Consider the following 12,949-nt stretch of genomic DNA (forward strand, 5'->3'; position numbering starts at 1 on the left):
GTTGCACAGCATTTTGTAATGAAAGAAACGTAATCCTTTGACAGTCCATTTTATGAAAAGAGATCACTTAATGTAGAGAAAGACTGAGTTCAGTCAATTTGAAAGCAGCTTGTGATTTTCAATAACACACTACTAAACTCTGAATATGACTCTTAGGAAAGCTAAGTGCACGCAATTTTAACTGAAGACAACAGAACCGTATGAATTTAGAAGTAGTTCATAACACTGACTCTTGGGGTAGAGCTATTCATATGCTGTGGAACTGTAGCCTCGGAATTCAGGAGTTTTCATTTCTGCCACTCTTTTACATCATTATCAATTGTTGTCACCCACATGGATTGTCCTTACTGAGAGGCCCATTCTCATTTCAGTTTGTGAAAAGAATCACTTGGATCAGACAAAATGTATTACTTTTATAAAGCTTATAAAGCTTTATAAACCTTGGAGAGTTCTAGGGAGCATTTATCTTTAGTCTTTGTACACGCCTGGGGCACAGATCGTTGCAAGCAAATTAAAAACACCATCTACTGTCTATAGCACTATCTAGCCAGAATACAACTAATACACAGGTCATGGAATCTTCTGCTGCACCCGTATATATCAGATCCTTGCACAGAAACTGTCTTAGATCCATACGCAAGAAATCTTTTCTCGATACTTGAAAGACAACTAATCATTATGTCTAATCTCACTCTTTTTTTTGTGGGTAAGTTACAAGAAAGGGAATAAATCAGTTAGTAACAGAATTTGCAAAACTTCTGGAGTCTGATATACAGACTTTTTCTATAAAGAAAGAAAGGAGGGTACTTGTCTGCTTTTTTTTCTTTTTTCTTTTTTTTTTTTTAATCCCCCCTCTGAAAACTGTAGAAACAATAAAAGAAACTGAGTGGCTGGATTAATGTTCTGTGTGAGAATCTAGTAAGTGATATTCCATCATGATAATGTGACACTACTTTTTTTCTTTTCAGTCTGTGCTTGTTATTTATGTCTGGTCATTTGTAAGATACAAAGATTATATAGATGTCAAAATCACAACATGTAAACAACTAAATTTGAAAGTATTTGAAATGACAAACTCCAAACATTTTTTTTTTTGATAAAGAATGCTTCATACTGCTGCATATATTATCCTCAACTATTATCACCTGTCTCCTTTGAATCATCAAAATTCAAATAGTGTACAATTAAGACACTACTAAAATTATTTTAATTATCAGTAGCAGCATTGTTATGCAATGTAAGAAACCAGAAGTGTATAATGTGTTTCATGAAAGAATGAATTCTATTTCCCAGAGTTATATGGAGCCCATGTTAATTTCCAATTTATAACCTATAAATTCTCAGTTTTGTGATTGCAGTAAACTTCTCCCTTTAGTGCTGCAATTGCTTTGTGTGGTTAAGAAGGTAGTTACTGAATGTTCATAACTTTAAAAACACACTTTGAAGCTCACAGGGATGATATTAAAGGAAGATAAATTCACACTTTTCATGAACTGATGAAAGCAATTAATAAAGCATTTAATAGCATGACTATTTATACTAATTATAGAAGCTAAAAATGCATGATCAAAGATTTTGGAACATACTTTGCACCTACAAGTAAAAATTGTAATTCTGATTCAAAATACTTTGTTCTGTACACAATAAAAAATGGAGACTTCACCCCCTCCTCTAGAACAGCATTTGGATACGTAAGTTTCTGTTATCACTTTATCACCACAAAATCCATGTCAAATGGGGAAAACAGTATTTTAGTGAGAACTAATTAAAGGGTCATACATGTAGTTTGTCTTCAGAAGGGAACAGACTATGATATTATATCAGAATTAAATAGCATATAATAACATAAACCATGTACATGAAGCAGTCACTAACTGTAGGAGGTTGGGAAGAATATGAACACACACTGAGTCAACAGGAGCAGCTTTCCAGACGGCTTTTCAGACTGAGGGTGTTACCATGTAGGGGTATCAGACACTTTACAGGATGCAGTGGAAGTACATTTTGGTATTGCACAAGAATTATTATGGGATGTTTAGTGGAAGAACCAAATCTAGGGAATGTCTGGGTGCCAGTCACTAGGCAAAGACTGAGATGAGGGGCAAATACTGGGCAGGCTGAGTGTACGCCCAGCTGCTGGAGGGATGGATGCATGCTGCATACAGATTTCCCATTACCAGACCTTCATTTTGATCAACCAGAGAGTAACAGGACAAGGCTGCTGGTGCTGGTGCTGTTTGTGGAAGTGCTGAGTGTCCACCTGTGCTGACCTCCATGGCCATACACATGAATACTCACCTCTATCCGTCTCCCATCATTGACTTTTTGACAATAAGGTCCTGTACATCAAATTTGAACATTTTGATGCCACATATATAATACTGTGTCATATATGTGACACTGAAGTCAAAGTTCATAATACCACAACCAGATAATAGAATAATTACAATATCTTAAAAAGTACTAATTACTCTTGCAAGCTTTTACTGAAGAATGCTGTTCACTAAAAATATCAAGTGAATTTACTCTTGCTAGTACTTAGTGGGAAACAAGAAGCTTTAAATATGCTTATTTTCTTTACATATATAAATTTCCATTTTCCCTGCTTCACAATTCATACTGAAAATGTAGTTGCATTCTAAAGGAGAGGGGCCTCACTCTTAAATTTAATAATGGAAGTATTTACTTTGTAAATTAGCTACAAACTGCAGCATTTCTGAGAGATTTCCTTTTCTCTTTTTTTATGTGTACTTACACTTAAGGCCATTGGTCCTGGTGGTCCCACATCTCCCTGGTTAAAATAGGACAGTAAACAAATGAGCAATCTCTTCAGTTATATATTTTAAACCTTTAAGCATTTTAGAGGATATGCACCATAGCTTAAGTAAATTCAGTATAGTCATCACACATTCTCTGGTTACGAAAATATAGTAGTAAAGATATACATATATATATTTTTCAGCAATTCCATAGATACAGACAATTCTGCATAGGTTAAATGAAAAAAACAAAAACAAAACTAATCACAGAATCGTCTAGGTTGGAAGAGACCTCCAAGGTCACCTAGTCCAACCTCTGACCTAACACTGATCAGTCCTCCAATAAACCATATCACTAAGCTCTACATCTAAATGTCTTTTAAAGACCTCCAGGGATGGAGGTCTTTAAAAGACCACTTCACTGGGCAGCCCATTCCAATGCCTAACAACCCTTTCAATGAACAAGTTTTTCCTAATATCCAACCTAAATGAGACAACAAAGCCAAAAACAACACCAGATAGACGTCTGCATAAGTGATTCACAGTTTACAAAAAAGCAATCCTGCAAACAGATTTGCACGTGTTAAATTACAAGCCTCCACTTGTATGCATAATATGGCCACTGAAGTCAGTGTGACTGCTCCTATACGTAAAGACATCTGACTGTAAAATGTTCACAGAATTAGCTTTTTGAGGTCTGAATCTCACTGCAAGACCTTCAGGTGCAATCAATGGGAGCAAATCAGAGCACCAAGAGAGCAATTCAGGATATGTAATTTATGTTCCTGCTCTGAATTGCTTTCAAAAGAAGATTCGCCTCCTTCTATAGTGGTAAAGAGTGCTTGCCTTCCTTATTTACAGTTAGTCTGTACTTACATTCTTCAATCCTTACGCTAGACAAACAGCAGCAGTGTGTGTTTATCACACGTAGTGAAGGCAGTGTATTAACTATTGAAGAAATATCATGCACATTCACATATACATACAACTTTACAAGTTTTTTTTTGTTTGTTTTTTTTTGTTTGTTTGTTTGTTTGTTTTTAAAAGTACCTTTTCTCCTTTGGGACCAGCCAAACCAGGACTACCAGGGTCACCTTTGAGTCCCTGGACAAAAAAGAAGAATGCATATTTGTTATCATCCTTGGAAACTGTTGGACAAAATCCTCTATTGCTGTAAATTGGTATATACTAACCAAATAAACCTTAAAATATTAGGATATAACAAAAATAAAAAATAAAAAATTATTTATTTTCATTATTTTGTTAACAGAGACACATCTACCAAAGACCACGTGTTCTCAACAGAGAATTAAACATACAAAGCTAAACTCTTCTACCTTGATTGTGCCCCTTTATGGCAAGTAACATGTAGGAATGCAAAGTTCTTTTGAGGTCTCAGTAGGTGCATATCTTGTGCATTTAACAAAGATAAATAAAATGCCAGTCCCGCAGCACATTCTCTTAAACTCTGCTAAAATTGGGAATGGTAGAGGTGGACAGAGCATTGTGGTTTCTGTGTTTCAGTTAGCAATGTTGAGCTGGTGAACTGCAGCAGGGTTCACCTCAGAGCAACTCCCATATCCTCAAACACTCTAATTTTCACCAGTGTTTGAGAAGGGAATTACAGAAATCATCAAATCCTTTGTACCTCTCCCCAGTTCTGCCTTCAGCTGGAGAATCCAAAAACATTACCTGCTCTTATCCATTGCAAATGCAGTAATTTCACAACATGGTTATTCCACTAACATGCTGCCAGAAACAACCCAGAAAGAAAAACTCTTATCCCTCCTAATCTCTGCTGTCTTCTCCTTGCTGCAAAACACATGGAAAAAGCAAGAGGTTTTGAAATATACCAGCAAATTCAAGCCACTCTGCCATATGGAATAACCTTGCTTCTGATGTTGGAACAACCTAACAGGAACTACTTTTTGTTTAAGCCAAGAGCTCTGTCTTGTGCCTTCCCTCTGATCAATGTTTTAGAGACATGCCACAGGAGAACACTGATGATGCGAGTCAGAGAAAGCTCTATGAGTTCAAAGATTTTATTTAGAAACCAAATGGCAATAACGTGGGCAATACAGGACCGAATCACAATTAAATAGTTCAGAAGTAGGCCAACATCATTATTATTGTGGAGGTTAAACGGGTCAAGGATAGAAATGATTCATCTACATCTGAATAAGGGTTTACTAACTTAAGTTCTTCCCAGCCCCCTTTTTGCCCTTACAAACTCTGTTCCTTGCTTTGCAGTAATTGGAAAGATAGAGACAACTGGCATGAAAATGATAAGCAACATCTGTGCCTTGGTGGGTACAGAAACATTAAATCAGTGAGTGTTCTAAATACTGCATATTTGTGCAACTCCACTTCCTGCTAAAATTACATTAATTCACCATCTGGAAGGAACATCATTTAGAACTATATGAGCATTTAAGTACCCACTTTGGATTAAATTTGTGGTTGTTGTAAATACCCCTGATTTAGCTTTGATTTGTCCTTTATTAAGCTTGCCAAGTATGTAATAGTTAAATCAGAAGTAGTTTTGCTGTTTGAACTTAAAAATGTAATAGGCAGATGGATTCAAAAACCAAGCCAAAAAAAATCTTTCTTTTTATGATTTGCATATTTATGACATAGTTTTGATATTATCTCCATTTACTACATTTTACTTTTCACCTGCCTATGAAAGACTGCATAATACACTCCCTGTTCTGAAAGCCACTTCAGGGATTTTTCAGGTATGCAAACTGTAGGGATCCGTTTCAAAGTTAGTATTAGTGAATCAGCAGTGCAACAATAGGCTTGAGCTTAAGGAATAGTTCTAAGGTGGTGTATTTACAGAGGAGAAAAAAACAGAGGAAGATAAAAAGAAATCTGTAACTCAGAGGAGGAGATATATGTGTGTGTGGCTTTATTGAAAAGACAACTGCAAACAAAAGATACTGAACTGAAGCCATGCACTGTCAAACTATGAACATCATTTTTTTCCTAATTGATGTGTTTACAGCTTTTAGTAGTGTTCCTGCAGTGGACCTCAGTAAGGTATGCAGTTTGACAGCTGATGATGCAGAGATGATGACCACAGAAGTCAACCTCACATAAGGGGAACAAGGGGACAAGGGGAACCTATATATTTGACAACAAGATTTACAGTGTTTGAAGTGTGATTTTTGAGTGCCTGGGAAGGTTTCTGCATAACATTTCTATTTTACAATACTGAATTAGCTTTCCTTTGCAGTTTATACCCACAGAAAAGAAATATCAAGAAAAAAAATCCCCCAAAGTTATCCCAGTAGAAGTATTTCCCATTATTCATCACCTTATATTTCTTTTAAAGATATTATTATCTTAATAAGTTCCAGACATTACGAATGCTTGGAAAAACAGATCTGGTACTATATCATGCCTATTCTTCATTTCAACCACCCTTTTTAAAGCAGCTCCAAGGGTTAGCTGCTGCTGACTGTCTCTGAGATGACATAAGAAATAAGAATTCCTGTGCTGTGTAAAATCCGTAGCTGCTTCGATACAGTACAGTACAGTATCCTGTCTCTGGCAGAGACCAGAACAGGATGCTTCAGCAAAGTGGATATGGTTATCTAAACAGATATCATTTAGAAGATTTTAGATTAGGCTTTAAATTAGAAAAGCTCATTTTCTACAACATTGTAGGAGGAAGAGGCCAGTTTTGTAAGTTTTTTCTATTGACCTAAGGAGTCCGTAGTCAGATTTGTCAGAAATTCAAGAACTGAGTAAAAATTTCAACAGCTTGCATGACAAAAGGTAAATGAATTGCTGAATTTTATCCTGGTCTAATTCTGGCTTCTTCATAACAATACAATAATAAACATTTGTGAGTTCATGAACTTATAAAAACTCTTCATGAACAGTTTGCATCTGTTACCTTTCCTCTGCTGTAAAGACTACAGCTTAGTTTTTCTACAGGTCAAAATAAACTTACATCAGGGTTTCTCTCTGGATGCCAAAATGCACAGTAAGCATTGGGATATGCTGACTTAATAGTAACAAGATAGCAACATGAAAAATTGCAAAAATGAGAAACATTATCTATAACAAGACAGGGGTATGAGTGTAACTGAATTGCTGACCAAGAGAGAAATTACTGGAACAAGTATTTCACAAATACCAGTAAAAGTGTGAAGTCAGCAAAATTTGGGCCAGCAGGGGAAAGAGTAAACTAGGGACAGACTCTTTGTTTAGAAGGGGATGATGGTGATATTTCTTCTGGTGGAAGAAATTTAAGGGAGAAGTTTTCATACTGGTTGACACTACTTTTGACAAACCTTTAACTAGGTTTTTCACTGATAATAGTTTACAGGAGTCTTAAACAGCCTACAAACTCAACTGGATTAAGAAGAAAACAATTACAAAACAACAACTGTGCCTCAAAACTGTGAAAAGGATCATGGTTTTTTGAATTCTTCAAATGACGGAATTTTATTAATGGTAGCCCAGCACTGCTGGCATAAGAAGCCAACAGTTTTTCTGTTTGAATTTTCCTTTTAGACCAGTGACAATCTCACACAATGCATGCTGTGCTCTGGAGTTCCATGGAGAAGAGAAAATAACTTTACTTAGTGATCTGATAAATATTTTCCTTACCAAGTCTGAGAACATTTTATTTGTTCGCTAGAAGTGTCAGGTGTAACCGGAGCCAGAAAACTAAACAGTTTTTCAGTTCCTATGGTTTCAGTCATTTGGATAAGATCAGAACAGTCAAAGAATTTGAGAGAAAAGGGAACTGAACATTTTCCTCTAAGCCAAGTGGTCTCGACTGCAATTCTTTTGTGACAACATGATGTTCCACAAAGCAGTACTCCTACCATTACTAGTAAAAAGGACAGATGATGAAGAGAACAGAGGATTTCATAGTTTGCTGCTTGTGTTTGGGATTCATATCCCATATGCCTGCAGTACCTGAAAAACTACATGACGAAGGAATTGCAGCCCATAGGAGTGTTGTCTAACCTCATCAAAAAACAGTAACAACATGAAATATGTATGTACCTTTTGTGAGCACTCCTATATAACCTATGGAGGTTATATTTAAAGGAAAACGTAGCCATGGGTACTTGCACAGGTTGAGGGAAGCATCCTGTAATTTAAAGGAGTCTGCTTCTGTAAATTGGATTTTGTGCAGACTTGTGTCTCTTGCTTTTAACCTTGACACTGTGATGTTCAGCTGGGTTTGAAAGCCACACCAGGGATTTATAAGGGTTTAATGAGCAGGCACCTCTCTAGCTGAGACCAAATAGCTGGCAATCGCTGTGCTAAAAACACCACAGCCCAAATGGAGGGATCGGAATGACAGGCCAGGGCAGTCTGAGGAGGACTTTCAACAATAGACTGACAATAAGCTACTTTGGAGCAAACCCAGAAGCCTAAAGAAAGCTAGGGTAAGTAAAGAAAGCTTACTGGGAAACTGCTGCAGAGCTGCCAGATTTTTTAAGGCTTATGCTGCTGGCAACAGGCAACTAGACTGAAGTGTTTCCACAAGGACTGGAGAACCACAGGGACCAAGGGTGTCAAAGGAGCCAGGATTCCGTTTAACAGCTCATTGAAGCCTGATTAACTACTAGTATGAAAAGACAGCTATCGGCCACAACACAAACCTCACCAGTACTCTTAGATGACACAAGCCTACATAATTTTCTCATCTGCCATTAGTTACTTATCCAGAGCTGGGAAATATTTGAGAAGTCCATTAACCTCCCACCCTGAGACAAATGTTTACCATAATAACAGACACAAATTTGATCGGGACTCTGAAAAAAATAACTGAATTTTTAACTTTGTTAATAACTTTTTATCAATAATAAAACTCTATTTTCTTCAGAAATTTTAGGAAAATTGTCAATATTATGCTAAATGTCTTCTCCAAGTAAAACATACTTTTTATTCCCTAATGCTTGATGAATTCTGACTGAACCTAGCAGGTTCACTAAAGCCTGAGAAAACTGTATCATACATTGAAAATTTTCACTCAGAGAAGCATCCAGTGCTTATACATCACCACAGAAAGGAGATGAAACAGGTAAAATGTACTGGCAGCTGACAACAGACACCCTTCACAAAGAAAAAGTGCTATGATCAGCTGGATCCCAACTGAGCAGCAGCCATGTCTTGCCTGCTAGAGATGCACTTCTTTGTGCAACAAATATTACACAGCGTACATGAGGCAATGAAAAATGCTGCAAGATTGGCATCATGTTCTGAGGAGAATAGGTTTTCCAGTCTAAAAGAGAACTGTTTGGAAAGGTATTATTCATTATTTACAAATGTTTTTATTGCTGGATGCAGAAAACTTCCTTGCACAGGTCCCTGGCCTGCATTAAGTGGTTCAACCTCACACCAGGCTAAAATGTCCCAGCATGACATACATGACATACATAAAGCACTGGAAATACAGTAAACAATCCAACCACTAACAGTGTGGAACCAAATTGTTATGGATCAAATTAAAAATTCCTATGGAATAATAAAACTTAGAAATATTCTCATTATTAAGACAACAAAAACATGTTTTCTCCACAAAATGGTCTTAAAATCTTAATTAAGGCAACAGCTTCAGAGTCAGCTGTACAACACAAAGCTGAATATGTTGCAATCACTTTTCTAATTTAGTGTAGTATTTTCAAAGCTCCAAGTAATATCCTATTTTTCAGTTTATACATCATGTACTTTCAAATATTGCCATTGATCTTTTCTTGTTAATGTCATTCAAAAAAACTCAAATTGCATTCAAAAAAACTCAAATTTTCTGAATCCCAAACAATGCCTACTGTCTCCTTATACCTTTGCTCCTAATGGAATTCTTAGACTCTAGATTTAATTAAATAACATTACCAGTTTCACACTTGAAACAATAGGATTCTTCACTTACCATCCAAGTATTTCCTTTCAGTGTTAATACTAATACAGTTCAAGATTACAATTACAGAAAAGCTATGAGGGTGTGATGGTAAATGACTGTTACCATTACATCAAGCCACTGGGTCCTTTTGAAAATGTTCTTATTTCCGATCTGATTTTCACAAAAAACAACAACAACAAAAACACAAAAAAACACATATAAATATAAAAACCCAGTACATGTACATTTTAGCTTCTTTCCACTGAAAACCTGTGATTTTCTCATTGCTCACTGAACTTCACAGGTCTGTCCTTTCACATTAGTATGTGAAGAACATAAAATATCATATATTTTATGTAGAAGAGTTTTTAAACAGTCACTTAAGAGTACCAACATTCCTGATAGGAGAAGAAAAATAATTAGTTAATCCACTGGTTTAAGGGTGTATGGATTATGCAGCAGACTTTCATTTTAGATTTTCTTTTTTTTTTCTTTTTTTTAAAGTTTACAAGAAAGACTTCTCTTCCCCTAGCTATGCATGACACATGCTAAGAGATATGACAAAACTTCATTGGCTTCCTTACTTTTGCTAAAGGATTTCATTTTTGTTTGCAAAACATGAAATAGTAGTATCCCATGGTATTCACCTTCTATCTGTACCACTCATCAAGAATATGACATGACTCCAAAAGGAGTCTAGACGTTTGAATGGGAAAGACTTTCTTTCAATTCACACTCAAAAGTGTGAACGTTGCATAGATTTACTCTATGGATAGTATCATGGATATTTGTATTGCAAATTTGTCCTTATTCCATATGGAATGTAAGGATGACAAAGTAGTAACTGCATTTATTAGGATTTCTTTCAGACAGTGCATCCATGAACATCCACTTGTTACTGTGATAACATTGCAAGTGATGGCATTATTAATGTCAAGAGGCTATAAAAGTCTCAAGGGATAAAACTTAAGAGACGCTACTCAAGAAAATTGGCTGTTCATATTATACAGGCAAATAGCTGCTTACAGATGTAATGTGAATACATACTCCAGGAAGACTACATTAGTAATACGTAAGTTATTTATAGCTGCTCCTTAAGAAGCTAAAAACAATGGCAACCGCATTACTAGTATTTATAGTCAGTATTTGTGTTGTCAGACGGATTTTGAATAATGTCCCAGGCTGGGAAACAGCACTGTAGATCTTGGCTCAGATTTGTGGAGTGATAATCTAGGAGATGTGCAGAGCAGTTAAACATATTCACAGTTCCTGCATCCAAACCTGGTTCTGAATGAGATTAGCTGACCCAGTTAGCACAATCTGTGAGGGACTTCAACATTACATAAAACTAGTCTACAAATCAGGTTTAGTTTTCCTTCTCTCATTTACTTCATTCTAGCAAGAATGTTCTGTACAGCTAAGAAAACAAAAGCAGTAACAGCAAAAAGAAAAATAAATGGAATTTGTTTCTGTGACACCTTGTTTCCTGATTTTGGTTAAAATAAATTTGCATATGTTTCTACCATTTGTGCAAGACAAAATGTTCAGTCATCATTCTCAAGTTCTTCATTTGCGAGTACAGAAACCCTCACTCCCCAGCCAGAGAGACAACAGCTGCCAACAGCCGATACCACCAGCTTTGAGAGTTTTCAGGCTTTCTTTATACAGCACTGCAGATTATACCCATATAAACAGATTAACTTGATTATTTCGGAAATATCAGATGTTACATTTCTGTATGTGGAATGAGTTTGAGAGACACTGATAGCAACCAAGAGTCAATGATACACAGTCCTTTAAATTTAAACTTAATGACTGGCATCTCCATACACTATGATAACTGAATCCAAAGCATTTTATTTGTGTTGTTAAAAAGGAATTATGTGTGGATTCAAACAAAATAGTGTTATATTGCCTTGTGCAATTCTACTTCAAAAATATTTTAAAGACAGTTCCCATGATGATAATCCACCACTTTTTTTGACACACTACAACAGTTCACTAAACTTTCCGAATTATAAAGGTTTGATACTTTACACGTTCAATGCCACAATGTCAAATATGTTCTAGAGTTCACCAGATACTTGGTATACCTTACTCATCCTAAAAGATTTATGGAACAAGATCCCATGTAGTAAAGGAGATCGTGTAAGACCAACACAGAAATGTCCCCAGAGCTATGGAAAGAAACACAGATGTGTTTTTCCATGCTGTCAGCATATATGTATGCATGACAGAAGTATACGGTTCACCTTTACAGACAGGCAGGCTACAAGAGAATACCTCTTTGAATACCTAAACACAGTTTCAGCTCAGTACATAGTACAGGTTTTCACATGAAGGATATCCACTATTCACTGAAAATAGTCAGATTCATCTAGCGTTAAACTAAGGAAAACATATTTTTATGGCTAGTGTGGAAAAAGCCAGGTGACAAAAAGTGTGATGATCTAATAGGCTGTTTTAAAAACTTTAAACTGTATATATAGCTCAGTGCAAATAACCACATCCATTGCCTGTGTTCTTAGTAAGCACAGCTAGGCTGTCATAGTATTTTGGTGTGGAAAGTTGAACCTTTCACTGTTTTGGTAATGTTGCTGAAAAGCATTTTTTTTTTTTTTCCTCCCAAATCCCGTATTTCATTGTTGGGTAGAATTCCATCATAATGCCAGACATTCCCCAAAGAATTTAGACAGACAAGTTCAATCCTTCTGTGAGATGCTCTCTGTGTTCTGTTGTGATGTTTTTGCAATTGGGAAGCCAACAGTACCCTTCATTATCAAAACTTAAACCCAGGCTGACCTCCAGTTAAGGTCAAGGAGGAGACAGGAGGGGAAGAGGGGGATAAAGAAAACTGATAGCTTGATTTTTATTTTTAAATCTTGCTGTTCAGAACATGCTGGTTTGCTATTTCAGTACTACATTGACAAACCTCTGATTTTCTGTCCTCTTATTTTAATATATTTGTAAGTAAATACAAAAATAAAGCAGGCAGAAGTAACAGTTATCACTGGGCACGTCTATAGTGTTAGCTCAAGTTCAAGCTTGGATGTGAACTCAATGACCAGGAGTATCTTTATTTATTTATTTATTTTATTTTTTAACTTAGATTCACACCACAGCTCAAATATGAACCAGATCAATTAACTAGATAGTGGGTGAAATCTATCAGAGAATATAAGTGAAATTTTAACTCAAATTCTCTATTGCATGAGCCACATGGCACAGTGAATGACCCATTGCTCTCACCCAGGAATGGTTAACAGTCTTTGCACTTGTTTTTCTTTTTCAGCAATCAAGGCCCCAGGCCTAGCTT

General features: G+C 36.2%; 1 protein-coding gene across 12 annotated transcripts in view; it reads right to left on the minus strand.

Moving 5' to 3' along the window:
• COL19A1 (collagen type XIX alpha 1 chain) overlaps positions 1-12,949 on the minus strand; it is a 202,617-nt gene that overhangs the window by 95,725 nt on the left and 93,943 nt on the right. For all 12 annotated transcript variants that reach the window (XM_072036305.1, XM_027455038.3, XM_027455037.3 and 9 more), the window contains 2 exons: positions 3,810-3,863; positions 2,756-2,791 (listed from right to left, as the gene is read on the minus strand). In XM_072036305.1, the coding sequence (XP_071892406.1) occupies positions 2,756-2,791; positions 3,810-3,863 (90 nt within the window). The remainder of the gene's footprint in view (positions 1-2,755; positions 2,792-3,809; positions 3,864-12,949) is intronic.

Source organism: Anas platyrhynchos, chromosome 3 (genome assembly GCF_047663525.1).
Source record: "Anas platyrhynchos isolate ZD024472 breed Pekin duck chromosome 3, IASCAAS_PekinDuck_T2T, whole genome shotgun sequence".
In the NCBI taxonomy this organism is placed as follows: Eukaryota; Metazoa; Chordata; class Aves; order Anseriformes; family Anatidae; genus Anas; species Anas platyrhynchos.